The sequence below is a fragment of the Homarus americanus genome, unplaced genomic scaffold (genome assembly GCF_018991925.1).
Source record: "Homarus americanus isolate GMGI-L3 unplaced genomic scaffold, GMGI_Hamer_2.0 scaffold24922, whole genome shotgun sequence".
Taxonomy (NCBI): Eukaryota; Metazoa; Arthropoda; class Malacostraca; order Decapoda; family Nephropidae; genus Homarus; species Homarus americanus.
Genome location: NW_024722610.1, coordinates 6,820,630 through 6,846,938, shown reverse-complemented (window position 1 = coordinate 6,846,938; position 26,309 = coordinate 6,820,630). Strand labels below are relative to the sequence as shown.

Genomic DNA, 26,309 nt, shown 5'->3' with positions numbered 1-26,309 from the left:
TTGAAGAACTGAGAAATGCACACACACCTGGCAGTTGTAGCATTAGTAAATATGACAAATTTTGTGACAAGAGGGACCAGTGTGGCCAGCATAAGTACAGAACCAGACAATGTGATGGAGTCGTGGCCAGAATTAGGCTAGGATATAGATACCTCTGACAAGTTAGTGACACTTTACCCAAACCGGAACACTCAGCAAGTAAACTTTATGATACACTTTTAAAGCATACACTTGAACACTATATTATTGAATGTGACACCGTCAATGACTTCAGGCCACCTGGCTTATTGTATCATGAACTTTGTAATTATTACATTGAATCAGGGGTGCTTGAGGACATTCTTGCTGGTTATCCAAAATTTGCTAGCCCACACTGATTAGTCCTCAATTAGAATATGACATCCAATGTATATGAATCACTGTCTTGCGTGGCAATGAACAGTGATATCACCCACATGACTCTGACCTATATACAGTCTCTCCTCGACTTACGACGGGGTTCGGTCCCGACGACCAGGTCGTAAGTCGATTTGGTCATAAGTCGAAAAGGCGAAAAATAAAACATACATAGAAATTCTAAAATGAAATACAGTACAGCAAAAGTAATCAATAATGAAAAATGAATAAAGTGTTACTGTGCACTTACCTTTAATGTAGTCAGCTGAATGCACACGGGGCCTCAATAATGTTTTAATTAACCATGGAGACTACATTAATTGGATGAAGCAGAGGAGGAGACAGGGCTGATTGGGTCATCAATTTCGCTTTCTTCAGACAGGCTAACATACTTGCTTGTTGAAGGTATTTGATCATCTTTAGGGAGTGAAGAGGCAGCAGTGGTGGGGCTTGAGAAGACAGCAGTGGGGAACTTCTTAAAATATATGTCCAATTTAGACTGCACAGTTTACTTTTTCTTTTCATTGTAAATCTCCCTGTAGCAAGCAAGTGCATCTTGGATCAGTCTGTCAACTTTTGCAAAATGCTCAACATTTTTATCCATTTCTTGAAACATTTGCATCCCCTTATTAATATTAGAAAATGCCTCTGCCATTTGTTTCACTGAAAGCTTTTTGGGGGTGCAGGTTCTTCTTTTACATTTTGTCTTTCTTCTTCCTCTGCAATTTTCTGTGTATCCAGTTCAATAAGATCCTCGTTACTAAGCTATTCTGCTACACTTTCCGCCAACTGCTCAACATCTTCATTATCAATTTCTAACTCCAGCTGTTTACCCATCTGCACTATCTTGTTACTAATCTCAGAAATTACTTCATCATCTTCATCTTCATTAAATCCCTTGAAACTGTTACCTCATCCCATGCTGCACCTATGTTCTTTGTACATTGCAAAATGTTGCAGTCCTTCCAAAACTCTTTGAGCGTTTTCTCACGTTCAGTAGCAGCAATAGCCTGAGCAAAGGTCGTACGTAAATAATACGCTTTAAAAGCAGCAATAGCACCTTGATCCATTGGTTGGATGATAGAGGTAGTGTTAGATGGAAGGTAGACTACCTTAACATCATGGTGCAGGTCGTCCAGGTGTGGTGGGTGTCCCGGAGCATTATCTAAAATTAATAAAATTTTGAAGGCAATCCCTAGTTGCAGACAATAATCCTTGGCTCGTGGAATGAAACAAGTCAGGAACCGATTCTCAAACAGTGCTAGGGTCATCCATGCTTTCTTATTACAGTGTACTGCGATAAAACACTGGCAGTGTGTGCTTGCTGACATTTTTAAAAGCCCTTGGTTTCTCTGAATGGTATATGTTACCGCAAGCAGTAATGAGTAGGTTGACACATAAACAAACATTATGTTAGGATGTAAGTCATGTCATGTTTATTGAGTGTGCCTGCCTGTATACAGTGTGTAGAGTATTGACATGGTGGAGATGAGAGGCCCAGAGGAGATTGGAGTGTGTAAGGGGAGTTTTGTTTATGTATAATTATAATCACCTGACTCAGCCTTGCCCATCGAGAGAGGGTTGGGGAGGCGACAGCAGGATATTGGCACTGTAGCTATTCAGACCACAGAGGCAACACCTAACCTGGTTCCTCTGTAGTTATTCACACCACAGAGGCAACACCTCACCTGGTTCCTCTGTAGTCATTCAGATCACAGAGGCAGCACCTAACCTGGTTTCCTTTGAGACTTTCAACACGTAAGTTTAACTGGTACTTATTGTGTACACAGGTAGACTGTGTCCATTGCATCGTTTATCATTGTGACGACATAAAAATATGGAAAATTAAGTACTCATTGTAAGTGTTAAGATTAGACTGATTACTTAGCTATGGTTGTTATGTAAATATATTTTGGATTAGACATTTATGTGATTGCCTATGTATGATTTATGTGAAATATTAAAAGGAATTGTATCCAACAGGTTTGACCGAATTATAATGTTCGAGTTCAATGTCACGAGTCTGAATATTCCTTTAACTGCTTGATTGACGGTTACAGAATATCATAAAGGGGTTTACCTTGAAAACCAGCTACACCCAACAGAAGTGTGATTCAGTCCTTGAATGCCTTGAATCCCGGCATGGTTTTCTCCACTTTGTGGATGCATGTGCGTTATGGCATGCGCTTCCAGAATAAGCCAGTTTCATCCATATTAAATATTTTCTCAGGCAAATAATTTCCATCCACAATGACATGATCTAGCTCCTCATTAAAAGATTCGGCAGCACCCACATCAGTGTAACAGCACAATTTGTATTATATAAATATTTACCCAAATGTATATTCACCATACATTCATCCATGAGTATGAATCAATTGGTCAGTTGACATTTCCTCTGGGGAGTGGGTGAGGTCAAGCTTGGTCAGCGCAGCTCAGCAACAAACATCTGACGCGTTTCATTTTTAAGACCTGCCTGACCACCCTCTCCCTGGTGTGAGAGAGACTATCATATCACCTGTTACCCAGTGAACATCTCATGCAAGTGCTCTCCCATACAAGTATACTAAGACATTTCCCTGAGCAGAGAAGGTACAATATTCTCTCAACTGAACTCAGTACCTGTGAAACTATATTTTTCTACAATAAAGCCAAACCAACACGGTGTTTACTTCAGCCCTGCCACTTATCAAATCAAGAACTAATATATATATATACAGTATAGTCTGGATTTACGCGGTTTTTGTTTACGCGTTTGGTCATTTACGTGGTGCCTTGCCAGAATGAAATGTTTTAATAACGCGGTAAATTTCATCATTTACGCGGCAAGAGGCTGGAGATGTCCAGACGCGCCGCGCCATTTTTTACTCACTCGGTCCATTCTCGACCATATGCGGGAAGCGGCGCGGTGAGGGGTGCGCATTAGGTCGCTCTTACATTATCGCTGACGTCATATGACGTATCGGACTGTGATTGGGCCATGCATTCCCTCCGCCGCTAACTGTGATTGATCTAATGTAACATGACATGCCCTGCCACCAGAAGTTGCTGACCTAGCCAGGCCAGTCTCATTGTTCTCAGTCCGCGTATACAGTTCTCTCGTGCCCGCTATTCCCCTCACAAAGGCTTCCGCTGGACCCCCCACCACCCCAGAAAAACCTTGAATTACCTGGACCAAGCCATGATTATGTGAAGGAAATCATCGAGTTGGGGTGAGAAAATTAAGCTCATCCTTGACAAAGAACCAGTCAAGCATTGGTATGAAGTGTCTAATAACCATCTTTCGAAAGTTATGGGACCGTATGTCTACATCTATTACGACAACATCAATGCTAGTCATCAACGTAATATTAAGGACTTCTTCGCCCGCAACCCACCACAACCACAGCCAGCACAAGTCAGTGATAGTGACAGTGAGGATATAGACTTTGAGAGGTTTGTCAGGGAGGCCCTGCAAACCTCTGCGAGTAGTGAAAGTGATTCACCGGAGGGCAACTAATCTGCCCTCTGCCTCGGAACCAGCCGCCATCCACGTGTGCCGACCCATCTCTTCTAGTAACGTAAGTTACTAGAAGAGATGCAAGGAATGTAATATGTTTTACTTAGGCCAGACAGGTAAAGATCTTGCAACTAGAATTAAACAACACAAATACAGTGTTAGGACAGGCCAGGAATCCAATGCTCTGTTTGTTCATTTGAGGGATAACAAGCATTGCATTGACTGGGATAATGCCTCCTCAATATTACCATGTAATTCAATTGATAGTAGGAACATCATAGAATCTAGTCTTATAAAACATAACGAAGCATTCAACATGAATTTGAGTAACGGCATGTACAAGCTGGACAATTTTGTAATTAAGAAGATTTGTGACCAGGTGAGAAGGCCGGGTCACCTGACCATCTGACCTGACCACCAACCGTTGTGTGCTATTTAAAGATTAGTAGGGTCATTACCTAATACCTGACCATTGTGGACCTGGTCTCACCCTTCTCTGTATATATACACCTTGATTTGTATTTCTCTCTCTAGTCTGTACTCACCCCTGAAGATGTGAATTACACGAAAGCGCTTGGGAACTTCGTGTTTTCTTCTTTCCTTGTGGTTATCAGCATATACCTAGATCACGCGCACCTACAGTGATTTACTTGCACATATATATATATATACAGTATATATATATATATATATATATATATATATATATATATATATATATATATATATATATATATATATATATATATATATATATATATATATATATATATATATATATATACATACTAATTTGATTACGGTACTAAAATTGTTATGTCTAGTGCGAATTACAACATGTTTATATTCAAACAAATCAGTATCTTACAAGAATCCCAGCAATGTTAATTATATTCTCCTAGGTCATATCACTGGCATTTTAAAATGAGAGAAGCTTAGTAGGACTGTTAAATAAACACACAGACACCTTCAGCTCAAACGTATCACCTCAACCCCCCAACCCCCCCACCCCAACCCCGCGCTGGGTGGCTGGCTCCGTCCGTCCGTCCGTCCCCCCCCTCCCACCCCCAACCAGGGCTTTAGGCTTACAGTTTTTATCTTATATAATATCTCAGACTAAAGTTAGGAGATCATAATTTGCATTGCTGGAATCCTTGCAAGACAGCCAATAATTTGAATATAAACGTCATATATTTTGCTCAAGAGATAAAAATTGTTGCACATTAGTGTACAGTACTGTAGTACATTTTATAAAAAAGTTTTTCAACTGTATTTTTGAGTAGATTTACATAGATTTCTTCATTTATTTTCATCCATTTACATGCACACAACCGATACTAAAAGAAATGAAATAGAAATAAATAACCTTAGTGCAAAGCTGGAGTGCACATGTACTAATTTGATTACGGTACTAAAATTGTTTTGTCTAGTGCAAATTATATCATGTTTATATTCAAATTAATCAGTTTGTTACAAGAGTCCCAGCAAAGTTAATTATATTCACCCAGGTCATTTCACTGGCTTTTATATAAGAGAGAAGCTTAGTCACTTAAGAACTGATAAATATACACGCGTTAGACCTGGACCAACTGTCAAACGTACTACTTCCCCTCCCCCCACGCCCCCTCGCTCGCTCCCCCCCTCTCTCCCCCATCTGTCCGGCGTTGCTGGAATCCTTGTAAAACAGTGAATACAGTTAGACCCCGACTTACTTAATTACGTCGGCGTTGCTGGAATCGCTGTAAAACAGTGAATAATTTTAATATAAACGTCATGTATTTTGCACGAGAGATAAAATTAATCACTTGTATCACATTACAGTAGTGATTTAAAGTAAAGTGTATATGTACACATACAGTCTGCGCGGAATGTTAGATCGTGTGCTGAAAAATATTGATATTTACGATTATGTTATATAAATAAAGTCGTAACACTTACCACTTCAATAATACTTTGGAAGTGTTTCCTCTGCCTTCAGACAGTCTTTTAGCCTTCGAGGAACACTCAGCAAGGTTTTGCAAGAGGTCAGGTGAAGTTAGCCCAGGTATCCTTGATGGCTGCCTCTAGCTCAGGATTGATGATGTGTCGCGTCGCGCGAGCGACAGCAACAATGGACCACAAATTTTCTATTGGGTTAAGATCTGGGCTACTGCCAGGCCAGTCATTAAAGAAAGTACCTCACAGTCTTTGAGCCACTGTATGACACTTTCAGCAGTGTGACATGGGGCATCCTGCATGAAAATCTTGCCTTAGCTTATCAAATGATTCAGGTAAAAATCACTGAGCAGTTCAAGATAGTTGTACTGATTCATTATCTGGTTCTTAGGGATTACTAGTTCACCAACACCATAATATGTAAAGGAAGCCCAAACCATAAGTGAGGCAGGGTGCTTATCATCTTTACAGTGTACTGTGGGAGGTACACCCTCCTCCATTACTCCCAGTCACAAACGTAGCCTCATCCGACCATAATACACTCCTCCATGTCTCTAAATCCCACACCTTATATTTCTTGCAAAATTTACTCTATTTTCCTTCTGTCTCTTTGTCAACAGAGGTTTTACGGGAACCCAGCTCTTAAATCCCAGGTCATCGTTCAGGGCTTATTGAACACAACGTCTAAACGTAATTCAAGACGGGTTTCTCTCTTTCACTTCACGTGCTGTGAGTGAGGATTGGACGAACTTGGTGAGAAATAATAAGTGTCCGTGGAGACAATAATTTAGGCCTACCAGACTTAGGTAATGGAGCTGGTAACTCGTCCTCTCCAAGGTCCGGAAACGTTTGACAAGATTTTGAACAACTCGTAATGCCACACCAGTCTGAGCCAATATTTCTCTCAGTACATGGTTCACTTTGTACAATGCAATCACTACTGCAATATCGTCTCTTGTAGTAACCCTCCTGGACATCTCTGATGGCCACTATGTTGGAGTTATGCACTTAAACTAGACAAAACATGGCCCATGGCAGGGAACCACAATAAATATTCCCTCACAGCTGCCAGGCTACTGACTACAAGCCGTGACGTGTTCTCAGTTGCCAAATGTCAGCACTTGACAATAAACCAACATTTTGACATCCTCAATCCAGGACAGGCTTCACAATATATGATTTTATTTTTCCCGAGACTTTGGTTAATTCGGCCCTCTCGTGACTTAACATTCGTGCATACTGTATAGTATTCCACATACCGTAGTATAAATAAAAGTTTATGTGATGAGGACAGCGTCCATTTCAGTTAACGTCGTTTCGAAGCGTATCTGGGCGTTAACGGCGCGATGACTGTATTATAAAAAATTAAGAAGCGCCTTCGCCAAAGAAGCTGCCTTGCTAATGAGTGGTAAACAGTGGGCTTGGCGGGCCTTTTGTTTTCACGCATCTGGAACAGGAAAAACTTTCTCGGGTTCTTGCAGCTTTTTGCATCCTCTGCAACATGAGCAAGAGGCAAGTGGTGGTAGTGTCGTTTCAACTAATAGAAAGTGTATAAGCTTTGCGAGAAACTAGATGTGTTAAAACGACATGAAAAGGGTAGAAGGTCTGTGGATTTAATGGAGCAAGAAATGAACATATTTTCGAAGTGGATCCATTAACAGAACAAAGCATTAAAATTTAAATACAGTGACCCTAGTTTAACGAACACCTCGGTTAATGTAATTTTCGATTAACGAACTGCCTTCCATAAGGATCTTCAATTCGGTTACGAAGTTCTTACAGACCGACCTCAACATTTTCAACTTGCACTGACGGGCAACCAGCTTTAGTATCAGTCCCAATACATTAATCGGTTCTAGGGCTTAAATTCCTTACTATTTTAGTAAATATCAAAGTTTATACTATTCAATAATTTTAAAAGTTTAATATTCAATTTTTAGTCATTTTAACAATTATTGAACATAATTGAAGGTAAAGTGACTAGTTTTAATGCGTGGCATCCAGCCTCTTAACACAGCAAACAGGAGTTAGTCTCTCTCTGTTTTCACTGGATGTAACATCTTGCTTGAGACTCTCTTCAACTAAATGCTTTTTTTCTGTTTCCGCAAATTATTGGTCATTTTGAAATATATTTTACATATTGACAATATATAATGCAGTGCAGTGTTGATTTAAAGAAAATAATCTTGAATTACACCAGAGAGCTAAATTTTATGGGTGAAATGGCTACATGGACTTCTCTTCCACCCCAATGCCTTCTTCTTCTTCCTTCTCCTCCACCCCCATTCTAAATCCCATCATCATCATCATCCAGGAGCTCTACATACACACCTCAAAGTAAGTGAACTTTTCACCATTTTTGTTGATTTTAGGATATTTAGGATCTGGAACCAATTACCCAAAACCATTGAAACAATTTTCAGTAATCTAACGACCTTCTGGAACGGATTGAGTTCGAGAACGAGGGTCACTGTAAACGAAATGACCTCCACATAAAGATGTATAATGAGAAAAGAAAGCAGCTGTGCAAGTCTCTTTCGAGAGCTTTATTACTTGAAGGCCTAAACCATCAAATTCAGCATCATAAACAGCTTCAACATAAACTTCAGGTTCAGTAACAATTTCAGCAACAGCTTTATGGAAAGCTACAGCCTCAGCCAGAGTTGAACCTGATGACTTCGTCATCTGAGTAAAAACCTGCACAGTATTCATTGGCTGTTCTTATGTTTTAGACTTACCACCATTGGTGAATAGAATTTTGTTTTATCTGTAAATATTATTTAACCCTTGATGGCATGCGGGTAAACCCGCCAAAATATTATATTAATTAAATGCATACGATATCCCACTGCCTTGAAAAAACTTCAAATGAGAGCGACATGCGGACATATATTATGTATTGAGGTATAGGAGTATTTCCTGAATGCAATATAGCTTTTTTTTGTACTATTTTGTTTGATATTATCTGAATATAACACATATCTAAATTTGCTGTTTAGTAACCAAATTGATTAAATTTATTTGCCATATACCAGACATTGATTTATACCAATTTTGCATTTTTGGGTATAAATGTCATTTTTCTCTAAAATTTGCACATATATGAACAGTAAATATAAGGTTTATTCATATGAGGAGAAATGACGATATGCTTGTTGGCGTTCTCCAATCGCTCGCTATTTCTTTACCATTAGTGTTTGCTACTTCTAGTGTTCCATTTATTAACATTAAATAAACATAACTTAAAACATACATACAGCTATTATTTTTTTTTTAAATTAAGTTCACTACAACTACAACCAGGGTCTTATTTTTCTTCAGTTTCTAGTAGAACCATTCGTCACCAAAACAACGTCGTCTTGTCTTCTCGTGTTTTAATATTCTACGATTATTAATGAATTGCATTGTTCATTTCACATATAAACATTAATTCAATCAAATACATATTCAGTAATAAACAATAATGAATCTTTTGTACATATTCCTAAGATATATGACTATGTTTCCTTATGCACGATATCAGCGTCCAACTACTGGTCTCTCACGCTTTTAATATGTGGTTACTTCTACTGTACTGTACATTAAATAACATTAATTAAAACATTTTTTTACATTAGTTTTACTACAACAACAACCAGGGTCTTATTTTCAGTTTTAGGTGGATAACTGACATAAACACTGACAACAATGCCGCTTCTTATCCTCTTGTGTGTTTTAATATTATAATATATAATTAGAATTGTATTGTTCATTTTGCATATATAAAGATTAATTCAATCAAAATACATATTCAGTAATAAACAATAGTGAATCTTTTGTACATATTCTAAAAAGATAAATGACGCGGTATCCTTAAATGCGATATACGTTGGTGTTCCAATCCATCTTTTTTTTTTTTTTGCCATTAGTGGTTAGCTACTTCTATTGTTCCATTTATTAACATTAAATAACGTTACTTAAAACATATACAGTAGGATATGCTATAACTAACGGATCCTACTACTTAATATTCCTATAACGAATCGTTTTACCTATAAAATTGAGAATGCTATAACTAACTAAACTCCTACAACTAACATTATTTAATTTTTTTTTTTAACTAATTTATTGTTTTTATTGCAAGTATTAATGATATTCTTTATTTCAGGGTTTAAATGCATATTTATGCACGTTTTACAATTTTATATTATATTTTTCAGTGTTAAGTGGTTGTATTTGGGGGCCTGGAACGGATTAATCCTATATCTAATGAATGCTATAACAAACAATGTTCTAGAACCAATTAGATTCGTTATAGCATACCCCACTATACTGTATATTAATTTTACAACAGCTACAACCAGGGTCTTATTTTCTTAATTTTCTTGTGTAGAACTATTGTCCCAGACTCCCAGCTGTAAACACAAATGAAAACAATGGCTTATCTCCTTGTGTGACCATATTATTCATTTACTATTGAATAAGGTGCATTCATAAGCATTATTTAAAGAATATACAGTAAAACCGATAACCGTCAATCCCGAACCCCTAAAAAAAAATTACGGGATTACTACAGTAACATATCTTTACTAATTAATGAAAAACAATACAATATTGCATCATGAATGAGCCAGTACAGTAGAGAGAGGTGACCCTTTGGGGGAGGGGGGACACGGTCACCTTTTTTCCCCAATGGACCCCTCTTCTCCTCTTCCTCTTAGTTCACAAGTATAATCTTTACTGTATTTGTGTTAGAGATGAATTTGATACCATAATGATCCTATGAGACGTTTCAAGATCATATCCTTAAATGACAAGCTCAATTTGAAGGTAAAAATAAGTATTTTACTGTAAGTGAAGGGTGCTGGTAGAAGAATTTGTTTGAAATACTCTGTAACATTAGTTACCATAATATCCTGACCAGTTTCTGTGATAAAGCCATAAATTTGAGCAGCATATTATCTGACTATTTTGTACTAAATATACTATGCTAAAGGACTAAAATTTATTCTTTTTGCAAAATAATAGATGTTTATATCAAATTAATCGCTATCTATTAAAATTCCGGCAATGCAAGTTAGATTTTCTTAGACAAGTCTGTGACATTTTATAAAAGAAAACTTTAAGCCTAAAACAATTCATCCCATTAATCGTTGACTGTCTGCCCTCACTGCCGATTGGGGTGCTGACAGCCAGAGGAGAGATTAATGCTTGCTCAAGGATTATGAAAGGCAGAGGGTTTAATTTTTGGCTTATAAAATGTCACAGACTTGACAAATGAGAAGATAACTTGCATTGCTGGAATTCTTGTAAGATAGCGATTAGTTTGAGTATAAACATCCTTTATTTTGCACCATACATAATAATTTTAGTAATTAACTTAGTACATGTGAGTACAGGTTGCTCAGAATTAGTGGTTGTAGTTTCAAAGCTTCGTGACATTACTAGAGTATCAACGCATTTCTATATGCCCTGTTTTATTCATAGATCAGTTGGCTAAGGAAATATGCTGAGTGTGTGTCCAGAAAATATGCTAAATGTGAACCCTCATCTCCCAATTAGTCTGGTTTGTTGGGTGGTAATTGCATTTCATTCTTCACTTCATATAATTTATTACCACTTGCCTATGCAGGGATGCGCCGTTTAACGTTAAAACGGATGCTTTCCTAAAAAACATGTTGCTAAGTGATTTGATCGGTGAGCTAACAGAAACGAAATTATATTTTAAACAAGCGATAACGAGGAATAATATCTGGAGATGGCACATAATTGTGTAGCTGAGTCGCCCCGGACTCTCACACCCTGTAGCACTCAGCGGATGAGGCTGAGCTCGTAATTTCGGTAGATATACAGTATGTAATTTTCTTAATTTTCTTTTATTCTGTTACATGCACACACACATTTGTTCATATAGAATGTGCCCAAAAATTATAAGGTCAAAAACATAAAGGGAATACAGCAAACAGTTCTTACCGGTCTGCCTGTTAATCGACAAGCTGAAGGGAGGGAAGAAAAATCACTTGAGTCACAGTAGTACAGGGCAATGAGCAGTCTGTACAGTAACTCAGTAACACACCAGTCACAATAATAACAACAATGCACAGCGATCAATATTATGCAGAGTAGTAAAGTACAGATAGCACTTTAAAGGCAAAGTGAACACTAGTGTAATAATGGCCTGGGTTCATCGCGACCAGTAGCATGCTTAATTTGTTCTAATAAACCTAGATATGTACCAACTCTGGATACTCAAAACTTATTTTTATTTTTCTGTTGGAAAAGCTAGATAATGATTTCTAAAATTCAGGTAGTATCTTATGTAACGGATCCTTTCCAAGTGGTTTAGTGTCGGCCTTGAAAAATACAATGTCAGCCAACAATCTCCGAGTGGGTCAGGAGACATACAGTATCACACTTGACTTACATTTTATACTACTGAATTTTGTTATTTTTGCCTTAATTTAATATTACTCATGATTATATGATACTGATAGGTAGGTGAATTGTAAAATGGAATTAAAATAATGTGGCAATTCTAAATAGAATGCATTAGCAGAGGACTCTGCTCTACAACAAACACGCCAATGTGAGTTTCAGACATCACTTGCATAAAATAAACTTACATTTACATAATTCTACACATATTTTAATATTTATTGTACTCAACAGTAATATCTCTGTTAGCCGGAATCCCTGTTAACCAGAACTTTCCGATAGCTGAAATTGAAGTTTTCTCGAAAATCGTCCCTATCGCTCTATTTTTCCAAAAAATTCCGTCTTGGGAACAATTTTCTGGGGGCACATTTCTGGAAGTTCTGAGAAAATTTTCCCAGTACCAGAAAATTCTGGGATGGATTTTTTTTTCTGGTTTTGAGAGATGAAAATGTGGTGCATTTTCTGGAAATTACAAGAAAATTTTGTTACCCTTAAAATTCCTGGGATAGGATTTATTTATTTTTCCAGCTTTGAGAGTGTCATCTCGTATCCGAAATCTTCCTTTCCCTGAAGTGCTCCTCACCAATTGTTCCTGCTAACAGAGATATCACTATGTAGATATTAGTCACAGGCAATTTTTAGGAGTCGGCACTTGACATATGCTATCAAGTAAGGCGTGATGGTGGTAGAGACAGACAGGGCTTCCTCCTCACCTGTGCCTTGCTGCTATGTCGAATTCTCCTCTACCACCCGCCCACCCTTACCTTGCGCTACTGCCCATCATGTTCTCATCACACCTACACCTGCCCATATACATCCACACTGCCCCAGGCTGCCCACTTGGAACAAATAGAATTCTCATGTTTACTGACTTTCCTGAATTTTTCCCAGCGATGAAGATTGCTAAACTGAACAATTGCAGATCATTAAATAACCATGGGCATTAGAAATTTTAAATCGCTAAACCAAATTATCTGTCAATGTACTGCTTCAATTGCTGTGTTTGATTATAAGCTACTTCATTCATACCTCCACATTACTCATAAACAATTTAAAAGATTTGACAATCTTACCCAAATACAATTAGTCTGAAGATTTAATTTCTATTTCAGGAGCAGATTCAGGCCTCTACGTTCTTCCATTACTCCTGGAACAGTTTGCATCCTTCTGGCAGGCATCCACAAGGGCAAGAAAGTAGTTTTCCTGAAACAACTTGCTGGTGGCCTGTGTCTAGTTACTGGTTAGTTATATTTATTATTGATATATTTATAATTTATCTTTATTAATTTTGTATTCTTAAGTCTTCCTTTAGATTTATTTTTAACCTTTTTACTTAGGGTAACCTCAAACAGCCAAAGGGTTAAAGCCTATCCCAATTAAATTGCTAGTTTAGACTGGACCTTTCCTGTAAAAATTATGTGCATCCATCTGTCATTTACTTGATATAGTTATCCTTAACTTTGGGTTACTGTGAGATGGTTTAACTGCATTTATGAAAATTTATACCTTCAAGGTATTGCTTGGCACACACTCCTGTATTCCAAATAAAGATACATTTTCTTCAGTCAGACTCGGTGTGCTGAGAAGGGTAAGACAAGATTTATGCAAGTTTATTGGATAGTTGTTCCAGCAAAAGATTTTAGACTGAAAAACTACATAGGTCAATCCAAGGTTAATTTAACCCACTTTCAAGATGAGAAGTGGGTAGGTTTCCATGGAAGTGCAGAAATTAGCTGTAAAATGGTGATGAAGTCATTGAGCAAGCCAGAAAGTTGTTAGTGAAATGTATTTGCCTTTTCATTGTTTATTGGTTGTATGCAAGTCTCCCTTCCCATTCTCCTAATCGTGAGTCCACACCATTTAGGACTCGTCAAATTTTATGTCAGACTCCATTTTATAAAGAAAGGAGCACAGGTCTGATGGCCTGTGGTTTCATGTCACTCTTGACCATTAGTATGCTGGAGATAGAAACACATGGTTATCTTGAAAACAACTTGAATTTCAGTGAATAATATAACTGGTCACTTGCAGGATTATCCCTCAAGATGGAATAAATATTTTCAACAGAGTTGGGGCATTTTGACATAACATTAAGTACTCTAAATAAGATTCTTGGTATTCCTGCATGAACTTGGTACTGGACATGCTTCTCACATTTCATTTGTTGGGGGGGAAATGTTAACAATCTAATCATATCTTGTGTTTGGTAAGGACAGTGTCTTGAATCAATTACTGTACATACACATGCAACATTTTAGCTTAAACTTTCATTTATTATTATTTTTTTTCCAGGTCCCTTCAAGATCAACGCTTGTCCCTTGAGACGTGTTAATCAAATTTATCTAATTGCCACTGCTACAAAGATTGATATTAGCGGATTTGGCATCCCCAAGCACCTTACCGATCAGTACTTCCGCCGGGTTAAGGCAAAGCGTGCAAAGAAGGAAGAAGGAGACATCTTTGAGCAGAAGCAGGAGGTATGAATATACAGTAGTCTTAAGTTGACTGTAATTTTGGTGTCCATTTTGTGGTTCTCTTACCTGAAAACTGCGACAGACATTCTCGAATGACAAGCGAAGAAGTGTGAAATGCATTCTGGAATTTAGAGTATTTTGAATGCAAGTGCACAAAAAATTTTATATCGAGGGGCCAAGTATGGGATGCTTACACTCGCCAGTTTCTTGAGTCCACCCTTTATCTCCTATTCATTTGTATTCATTTCACTTTGTCTATTGTCCCACTTGTGTAGTACATTTCTGTATTCGGTATTACAGAAAATAAGGCAACCCTTTGATTCCCACCCTCTTTTAAAATATAAATGCTTTAAGGCTTATACACTATTAGGTGAAAGTCCTACTAATTTGGTGTATGTAATGATAGCCATTATGATAGAATTAAAATTTTGATTAACCTAAAATTTGTATTGTAAAATGTTGAATTTTATCCTGTATGGTCGCCACACATTTCTCACCCTTCTTATTTCACTTCCCTTTTCTTCTTCCTTCCTATCATCATGGCGATCTGGTCTACTGATAATTTTTATTTTACACTACTTTTATGGGGAAAGTGAACATAGTTAACCACAGTAAAAGAGAAATCCCTGTTCCATTGATTGCTGAACCAAGATAATCTAAGAGTAACATTATATCTTTTTATACAGTAAGTAGGTTTTTTTTTAATTTGATTACTTTTACTTTTCAGAAATATGTTCCATCCCAGCAGCGCAAGAGGGATCAGGCTGTTGTTGATGGTATGATTATGTCTGTCATCAAGAAGAGGGAGGATAAGAAAATGCTCTTTGGTTATCTGGGCACTCCATTTGGCCTCAGGAATAAAATGTACCCTCATAGACTGACATTCTAAATAAATGAGATGACTGTGTATTCTACTGTCATTAATCCTTTCACTCATACAGCATGGATTGGTGTAAGACATTCTAAGATGATAGAAACATCAACTATTTAGGTTTGCACTTTAAACATTTTAATTTGCTTATAACCTGTATCCTTTTTTACATTGAGTATTTGTTATAAAAAGGACAACAAAAGTGACTAAGGTCAAGATCAAAGAAACAAACTTGAATGAAACAAGACTGGAAAATGTGTGATGGGGTCAAGCCAGAGGTGTAGGCAGGAGTGCTGTGATGCAAGGATATAGGATAGGAATGAGGTAATAGGGATAAGAAAAGTTGCCCAGTACTCAAAGGGTCAAGAGTTGAGTTTTGAAAGGGAAATTCCATCAAGTACAATATACACGTAGATGTGAAAATGAAGACAAATGTAAACTCAATGTGATAGTAAACACAATGTTACCGATTTCTGAGTGTGACCATAATGAACGGTTCAGGGTGTAAGAAGAATGATGTTCAATTTCATCCAAGTTTCCATTAATTAAAATGTCATCCACAACAAAATAAAAATAGAAAGAATAAAGATTACAAACTCAAAACTTTTTAAATATAATACTGTACTGGTATTGTGTACACCAAGCTCATAATATAACGGCAGTAACATCACTTTAGCAGAAACAGTTAGTAATGTTCCTAACACTTTGCAAGCTAATAAAGGGCATTTAAACATAAATGAAATCCACTGGAGGTTCTAAATCATGATGATTTTGTAAGTGGGAATGAATAAAAAAAAAAATTCAAGCTGACCAATGTGGCCTCTCAAATATAACGATGCAGGTATAATATCAACTTTGACAAATTATTTTTCTCCAAGCAAAGTGCCTATATGAAACCAACATTACAAACTACTTTAGTTTTATCTTGAAAACACCCTTATGTATGGTAGCACCCCATGTTCCTTGGACTGTAGCAATACAACTCCAGCACCTGATTTCTTAATTTTTTGAAGTTGAAATGTTAAGTATGCCTCCTGTTTTGGGGTACTTAATGAACAATGTGCTGCAAAGTTTGTCAAAGATTCTTGGCACACAGCTATATAACTGGAAAGGTTTCTTAGGACTGGTCAGTACAGTTAGAATAATGGTGACCTCAGATAAAATTGGGTAAAACCATTAGTATTAGCCATACCAATCAACTGTCCCCATGAGCCTTACAGTTGACAGCTACTGGGGAGACAGGACTTTGGCCCACCACATGTTCTAAATAAATTTATCCGCTCATGATTGAGCCTACCATCAGCCAGCCAATGGCAGAGCACTTTGTAGTCTGAATATGTGGTCTTTCAAAGAACAGTATAAATGTGCTGTACAGTACCAAGTACTCAAGATAGACCTGGAAACCCTTGAACCCATCATGAATCTTGGGTTTCGTGAGGATAGGTTGTGTCTAGGTTTGGATTAATCTTCAACTCCTGCACTATACATTGAAAAAATGCCTATACATATATGCATAGGATTATCGTACATCCGTTCTTTTCCTAGACATGTCCTCTTTTCCTGTCCTTAAAGCTCTGTCCAGCTGAGTTTTTTATATACTGTACAGTGATGTGGCTTTGGGATTCCTATGAATTGTTTTTTTCTCACTAAAGCTCATCTCAATTCAGGTAATACCTCTTGCATGTTTTAGTTTATTTTTACCCCTGTATTTTGGTTTTATACTTAGGTCTTCCATAATTTTTAGTTGTAAATTGTAATATGTTACTTTGAAAGTTTTGCTGAAGGTAAAGTTTAGAAGATTTTCTGGGTATATTACCTGCAATTTTTAAAACTTTTTGTCTGTTTTCTAGACTGATGATGGAAACGGTTTTCCGAAACATTAGCAAATAAACCCAACATAGTTGAGAAGTTTGTGTTTTCCCTGTTTCTCTTCATGATACTATGCTTCCCACAAAGCATGTCAATTGCTATAGTAATATATACTCTTCACTCTTCTTCATAACTCAAACTAGATCTGTTTCTAGAGCTGATATCATTACTTCTATCAATGCAGATCTGTGCAGCATCTCTGAATGGGGAGGTACAAACTTGGTTAAGTTCAATAGTAATTGTTACCGCCACAGTAGGATATGTTACCGCCATAATAGGATAAACTAGAAGAGAGAGAGAAAGGGTGTTGACAAACTCTGCTGGGGTGTTAAATGTGAAACAGATGGCTCTCCTCTCAGGCTGACTCACTCCCTGTGGGGTTCAGAAGACAGTCTCTATCCGTCCAGTGACCGATCAAGTCGGGGAATTAAATAAGTCCTATATTAGACCCGAAACACGTAAGTTTTATATGGTTAACACGCTACTCTACTCAAATATACTATATGCTGTCGCTAATAGTGATGGAACATACGATTGAATTAATTATCTCATATGTAACATATGTAATTTCTACTTTGCAGGTTTTGACCGAATAAAGAACAATCGAGTCCTACGTGTAAGGGTCTCATTAACCCACAGTCGCTCATTGGGCGGTTAAAGTAAAAAACGTGGGTCCTAGACTCAGGAACAGTCTAAACTACCAAGTGACTCGACAGTCAGACACCTCAGGGAGACCGACTCACCCCCACAACTACGCAGCAGGAGAGCGGAGACGTCTTTTTGTTAATTTGTGAATCATCGACTAAAGTGTGATCCTTATATATATAATAGTTAAACCCAGCAAAAAGGAGTTAATAATTATAATAATAATAATTAACGGTTTAAAAGTTCTGAAAAAGTTCTTGAGCCCGAAGGCTGAAAATATACATTGGACATAAATGACTTATTACATACATTGACATTAGTGGTTTAACAAAAGCCTTCACTAGAGAAAGGTAAAGGAACATACAGTGAACATACAGATTAATGTTTACAGTGGAGGTCACGTTGATCATGTGCGCTGAGGTTTTGAACAGCAGACACTTAGTGTAGTAACTCCCTCACAGATGGCGTTATGAGGGGCATCACGTGGAGTAGTAGTTCCCTCACAGGAGGTGTTATGAGGGGCCTGACGTGATGTAGTAATTCCATCACAGATGGAGTATGGAGTTTGTGGGTTAAGTGTGTGTACAACATTCAAGTTATATGTATATGTATGTATATATGTGTATGTGTGTATATATGTGTATGTGTGTATATATGTATATATGTACTGTATAACAATAGTTAAACCCAGTGGTGTAGGTTGAATACGTGTAGAAACGTGGTCCAGTGTCGGCCATTTCAGAAAGGACTGGTCTCTGCAAAATTTTTCGTACGGGCGTGCGGGAGTGTTATCGTTCATTCTTGACATAGTGGACTCTGGGTCAGTAATATTCGTACGAACACGCGGGAAAGACGGTGTTCAAAGTGTACAGACAAGTAACGTTGTGTGAGTAGTGATGGCCCTATTACAGGTTGAGAATATGAAATAGAATACATTCAATGGAATGTATCTATTTCAGTATTGAAGCAAGGATGTCGCTCGTGTGTGACATCACTGTGTGTGTCTTAGTGTGACATCGTCGCTCGTGTATGACATCACTGTGGTTGTGTTAGTGTGACATCACTTGTGTGTAGTGCACGTCACGCGTTTGAGGGACGTCGCTCGTGTGACACCACTGTGGTCATGATTGTATGACATCGCTTATATTATTTCAGTTGTATGACATCGCTTATACAACTTCAGTTGTATGACATCGCTTACATGACTTCAGATTGTATGACATAGCTTGTATAACTTCAGTTGCATGACATCGCTTCTCCAAGTCATAGAAGGAAACAAGGCAGAGGAGACGATCCTAGCCAGGTAGAAGACCTGGAGGCCCTGAACGACGAAGATGCTAACCGGTCACTCATACAGCCAGGGCGAAGTAGAGAAACTCTTTCACCCGAGAGAAGGATGAAACAACAGGCCGGTTAAATAGGGTTATCGGAGGTTATCAGCAGACGCTCACCCAATTGACGGCAACGATGTAGAATATGAAAGATCATATGGAACAACTTCAGACTCTAGGCGATACGGAGGACTTTGGTGAGATGCTGTCATTACCATGAGGAAAACTCTTTCTGGAAACGAGTGAAGGGATGACAACCACAGCGAGGTATGCACGAGACACACGTTGTCAACCGCCGGAATCAGGAGTGTCTTGCTGCTACACCTCGACATCCACCCAAGGAGGGTTCCCAACACTCAGCGCTTCAGAATTGGGAACATCCCATCAGGGGGAGAGGGAACGTGTTTCCACCCGTCATACCCACTTTCCGGAAGCATTGACACCAACAGGAACCCAGGAGAAGGAAAACCAATTACAAATATACAGCGAGAACACCACATGGACATGGAAGGGAATGAGTCAAAATTGAGACGGCGCAGCGATGTTGCAGAACGCCACCAAAGGTATGAATCGACTACAAAGTAAGGGCAGCGCAGAACTAAGTTATAGCAAAGCCAACCTCCAGAAGGAGGACCTCAAAAGAATAACTCAGGAACCCATAGCCACTGAGACACCGGCCGAGGCAGCATCATACTTCACAGACGGCTCTGTGGACCAAAACATCATAGATCGGGAGCGGCCTTCTACACCCATAGTCAGACCCACCAATAGAAACTTTTAATGACTGCTCCACGCTACAAACAGAGTTAGTACAATCTCAAAGGCCCAAACAAAACACATTCACCACCTTCTCCGGGTCATCACATGATACCCATCACCCAGATAGCTTAGGAAGTATCCTCCCCAGCAAGTGCGGACCCCAGTTCAGGGGGCGCGCCACTCCAAAATGGACCACGTCCAAGAGTGGGGGTTAGGGTGTGACCGTTGCCCTCCAAAAAAAAAAAAAAAATGGTCCTACAATGCTGTTCAAAGTTTTAGTGTTGTGTATTTATCTAGGAAACACCCCTGTAAATTTTCTTGGAGATCAGGGCATGTTTGAGCTAGCACCGTCGGCTTTACAAAATAACAAGGAATATTATTATCGAACAAATTTAGTGGTGTAACGGGGGGGGTTAACAACAAACAACCTGCCAATGTAACGGCGGCTGTTTCTCTCTACTCATACTCTGCCTTATCTTTTACTCTTACTTCTCTTGTCTTAGTTCTTTAATTCAATTGTTCTTTCTACTTACTTCAATGGTTACTGCATAACCTTAGTTCTTTTTGGTAGCATGGATGAGGGGTCCGACTAATTACCCAAATGTAGCCAGAATGAAGTCAAATAATGGTCCTACATGAATAAATCGACTGCCAATCACTTCGACTAGTATTTGGTGTCACAAAGTAAAAGAAATTGGAAAACGTAATTTAATCTGAGTTAATAGATCGCTGCATGCTACCGAGGAGTGAGTAATCACCCAAATGTAGCCGCAATGAAGTCAAATGATGGTCCTATAAGAATAAATCGGACTGCCAATCACTTCGACTGGTATTTGCAGGCCGGGCGCTACCCACTAGGCGAACTAGGCGATCGCCTAGAGCGCCAATATCTGGGGCGCCACAAATTCAGGGCAAACTTGGATAAAATTAAAATGAAGGAAAACTGTTGGAGCCTGGAGGGTCGGAGCAGGATGTTAGAAGGGGGGGTCGGAGGAGGCGAGGGTAGGTAGTAGCCGACTGTGTGTTCTTTTAATATTATCTTTAACCCCCGGAGGGACTAACCCGGGTCCTTACCTTGGCGGCCTGGAGAACTGTCGAGCAGTGACCTGAAGGCTGACATCTGAGGAACTTCTCCCAACCCCACCATCTCCTCCTTTACTGCCAGGGCGGCTGAGCGGCCCCTTCCCTGCCTTTGTCGGGATGAGGGTTACCTTTGTGGGGTATGGGTGGTTTTTGGACTCAGGATGGGATGGAGAAAGGAAACTCACAATGTGCTCTCTGTATACATGTTGTATTGATGTACAATGCAGTTGGTGCTGGGAAGGCAGCATGGTTACAAGCATGATGTAGAGAGAGCTGTTTGTTGAGGGTGTTCAGAGGAGGACAGCTTGTGGGTCGCCATGCTCACCCGGGGGGGAGCAGGCCGCCAAGCAGCGGCGAGGAGGTGGTGTAGCTTGCTGCGCTGTAGCTAGGAAGAAGAGAGTTGGTTGGTGAGGATGCTCAGAGGAGGACAGCCAGGGTCGCCATGCCTGCTGGTGGGAGGAGGACCGCCAGACAGGCGAAGGAGGAGGAGGTGTTGCTGGCTGGTTGGTGTAGGTAGAAAGAGGGAGATCACCACGAGGTCAGGTCTTAAATAGCGGGGGGGTAGGCGGCTTAGTAGTTGACCTCGTGGTGGCGGCGCTGGTTGACCCAGACCACGAGGCATACGCTGGGGAATCTGCGGGTCGGCTACGAGCCACAAACAGCTTAGGAGAAATCTTCCTAATACTCCCTCCTTCCCTCCAGGTGGTGTAGGAGACTTGTTGTCTGCAGGGTTGCATGGCACATGTGAGGCAGAGGGTGGTGCATGCTCATGGGACATAACGGCAGGGCGTGGATGAGCCGGCTGCTAGAAGAGACAACTGTCTAGATACACAATATCTGTGGGAGAAGAGAGGGAGAAAGAGGGTGTGGAGGCGATGAATGTTGTGCTTCCCTCAAGGCAGGTACAGAGTCGTCAGATGCGCCTGCTGGGGAGTGTGGGCCTGGGTCAGGAGCAGGGCCTGCATCAGCAGAAGCGGCAGGGGTACTCTGGGCTGGGGGCGGCGTCTGAGGCAGGACGGGTGAGCTGGGGTCAGTAGGACATGGTGCTTGGGGCAGGAAGAGGATCTGGTGTCTGCTTAGAGAAGCAGTGCTGTTTCAGCGTATCTAACCTGTGGTGTAGAGACAGTAGCTGTAGAGCCGATGAGAGCTGCTTCTGGTGGATAAGCCAGTCTTCCATGTTGCTTGAAGACTGGGAGCGTGATCTGTTTCCTCCATCCTGTGAGTGCGACTCCGGGGTCACCAATTGTGGGGTATGGTAGTTTGTTTGGGTTCACACTCAGGATGGATGGAGAAAGGAAACTCACAATGTGCTCTCTGTATACATGTTGTATTGATGTACAATGCAGCTTGGTGATGGGAAGTGGCAGCGTGGTTACAAGCGTGATGTAGAGAGAGCTGGTTGGTGAGGGTGCTCAGAGGAGGACCAGCTTCGGGTCGCCATGCTCTGCCGGCGGAGCGAGGACCGCCAGGCAGGCGGAGGAGGAGGAGGTGTTGCTGGCTGGTTGGTGTAGGTAGAAAGAGGAGATCACCACGAGGTTAGGGTTTTAAATAGCGGGGTTAGGCGTGGCTTAGTAGTTGACCTCCGTGATGTATGGCGGCGCTGGTTGACCCAGACCACGAGGCATACACTGGGGAATTAAGGGTCGGCTAAGAGCGACAAACAGCGTTTGTAGGAGAAATCCACTACAACCTGACCTCTGAAGTTTGACCTCGCATAACAGTGGTGTTTCGAGAGTTAGAAACAATGTAGTAATGGGCTGTACCTACATTAGCTTATCAAAACTAAGGGGCGCACATCTAAAGGTTTGCCTAGGGCGCCAAATCATCTTGCACCGCCCTGGGTATTGTCACGAAGTCACAAAAATTTGTAAACTTAATGTAATCTAGTTAATAGATCGATTGCATGTACCTAACCCAACCTAACTTAACCTAACCTAACAACTCAGATTAAATTAAGTTTACCATTTTGTGATTTACACACCAATACTAGTCGAGAAGTGATTGCAGTCCGATTTATTCATGGAGGACCATTATTTGACTTCATTGTGACTACATTTGGTTACATTTGGGTAATTACTCGCTCCTCAGTACATGCACGCGATTTATTAACTCAGATTAAAGTAAGTTTTCCAATTTTTGTGACTTTGTGACACCAAATACTGTCGAGAAGTGATTGGCAGTCCGATTTATTCATGTAGGACCATTATTTGACTTCATTGCGGCTACATTTGGCTACATTTGGGTAATTAGTCGGACGCTGGCGCCTCTAACAACTGATGACTGCTGTTGTGGTCGGTTACACTCCGACACGAGGTGGTTCTAGGCCCTTGGCCCACGAGGTGGACTCCTGCCGTCTCAATCATGTTGAATCAACGACATCGTCGATATATTGCTCCCTGCTGGGGTGATTCGAGAACCACAAATTGATCTGGGGACAGACGGAAGATGATGTGACGGGGACGTCTCTCTTCCCGGTCCCGTGGCATATATACCCCTGAGTTGCCAGCGATCGCTACTCACGCAATGACAGTAATTACATACAACCCAACTGATACTCATTCAAAGATGACCTCACTTGACAAAGGTCTGGCGAATTACTAAAGTTGATTTACACAGACTAATTCAAGGTTGAGCTTGTCAGAGAATGGTATAACAACGCAGTGACAACTGTTTTCGAAGTGTGGGACTTACTGGGAGGATTATGACTGTAAACATTGAATGGGAAACACGCTTCTTCTCAGGAATAGCTAACCAGCTGCCCTCTTATGTTTTGCGGTCGTGAGTTTAATAAGAATCATTAGTTAAAACAGACTAGCAGTCAACGACCATGACAGTGAATTTCTTTTATTAGACTTATAAGATACTAACACCTCAAGCAAATGATCGATCATATCAATCTTAATACCCCAAAACAATATTATAGATTAGTATGAAATACAATAATCCAAATAATTGCATTTCTAGATTCAAGACCCATTTCTCTCAACTGGCGTACAACGAAAAAAAAAGAAATACTACTACCCTGCAATGCCTGGAGTGTTTGAGGAGCGCCAGCAGGAGATGGCTGACTTCTTCCGTGAATCTCTAGCCCAACCATTTACATGTGGCGACTACAAGGAGCTGGTAGAGCTGTCTGCTGCTTGTAACTAAAGGATCCGGAACCAGTAAACTTCACGATGGTCTCACTCCGGGCACGCCAGTGGATGGCTAAACTGCTCTATACCCTAAGATTGTTCGTTTGTCAGGCCAGATCAAAGAGCAGTTTCCCAAAGCTGAGGTTGTGACTCAAAAGTCAAATCAGCAAGTTAGAACGGTTTGCTATGTTCATAGTCGCTGCTTATGTCCCAAGGTGGATTGTTTGCCCTGTTCCAGCAAGTGCGCCACTGAATGACTTGAATTTGGTCGAAACCTTGGCTGAATTTGCCCCATATGACGCCACAATAGTTGACAAAGCACGTGTGGCACTCGGTAGACACACTTGGTACCAAACTGAGGAGTTGGCCCTACTGGCTTTGTTCTCATCCCAAGTACAAGAAAGGACAAAGAGGAGATGAGGAAGGCCCTTCTTGCCAGTGAAGGCACTGAAGTTACTAAGAGAGTGGGGCTCACCATGGGGGCTATGGAAAGCCATATCTTCCCCGTCCCAGAAAGTGGCACTGCCCTGCACTGGGCCTGACTTGCCTTCCACGGCATGCCCTATCAGTTTCTCCACAGTCCAGCCAGTGAATGGGCGGACCATGACGGCTACCTGAACATTAAACGGTTAGACAAGCTTCAGGTCGTCAATGAGGCTGCAGAGCATGGTGTACAACTTTGCCATGACTTTCTTAATATTGCCAGGATGAGGAGCGCTTTCAAGAAGTCCTTCAAGTAGTTGAAAATGACAGACTCATGTTCCTAATCAGAGCAAACGATCATCTGCTTCCGAACAGAAACTGGGTTCTGCTCAGAGAAATAATACCTTATGAATATATGATAAAACCCTAATGTATCATGAGAGAATAAGAATGATTAACTTTTGTGTTAGTGATAACAGCTTTTAATTAATACAGGCAAATGATTTGTGTTAATATCCCTTATGATGGTTGTGTATCCATATATAGGCGCGATGCCGTAAAGCCAAAATTCCTATTTTTCAAATTGCTGGTGCTCACTCAATATGCATGAATCTTCAAAAATTGCACGTGGGTATTTTTTATGTCAATATAAAAAAATTTTGAACAGCATAGGACAAAGGGGTAAGCGTTCACTGATCGGGGGTCCGCTTACACTTGCAAACCTGCAGTATCCTTTCATACCTGCAGGTAAGATAACCTCCATCCCCAATCCCAAATCCGGCCTGGCTGCTCCAAGAGCTCCAACCCGAACCACCAAACGGGCCGCCTACAGGAAGGGGCCTATGTCGGACTACAGTCCGACAACCCCAACAACAACAGAAGATTGTGGAAAGGTGTTATCACTACCAGAGACACGACTTCCTGAAACCGAAACTGATAAAAACGCTATATACTTTAAGAGGACCTTACACTCACCTTAACCGCGGAGCCGGGAACATTTCACCAGGGGAGCGCGGAAGCACTTCTGAGCATCAAGCTCGCTCACCGAAACCACTAACGTTGATGAAGGACCATAAGTGATTACTATGTGATTTATGTGCATAAATGCAAAAGGAAACAAGGGAAGCCTCCTGGGATCGAGTGGATGTTGGAATTCACTATGGATATGGTCGACAAGGCGAAGGAGGCCCCAAAGGGACAAGGACCGGAGGAACCAAGCTGAATATATGCAGACTCATCCTCATGCCAATCCTCGTCGAGGAAGAAACTTGTGGGTCTGGTAACATCAGGAATAAAGGCAACCAGATAAACGGACGATGAACGCTGCTCGTTATGCCACGGAGATCATCTTCTTCAGATGTGTCGGACATTCCTCAGCACGTCCACAGGGAAGCGAACTTCCCTCGTAAGGGAAGAACATCGCTGCTTCGCCAGCCTGGGTCGTAATCACCGGATAACGGAGAGCAGCCAGAAGAT

At 40.3% G+C, this 26,309-nt stretch overlaps 1 protein-coding gene across 1 annotated transcript; it reads left to right on the top strand.

Moving 5' to 3' along the window:
- Positions 1-7,331: 7,331 nt before the first annotated feature.
- On the top strand, positions 7,332-15,625 carry LOC121862982 (60S ribosomal protein L6-like). The gene is made up of 4 exons (XM_042361439.1): positions 7,332-7,342; positions 13,339-13,484; positions 14,537-14,721; positions 15,446-15,625. Exons 1-4 carry the CDS (start codon positions 7,332-7,334, stop codon positions 15,605-15,607), a joined length of 504 nt encoding a protein of 167 aa, XP_042217373.1. The 3' UTR covers positions 15,608-15,625.
- Positions 15,626-26,309: the final 10,684 nt, after the last annotated feature.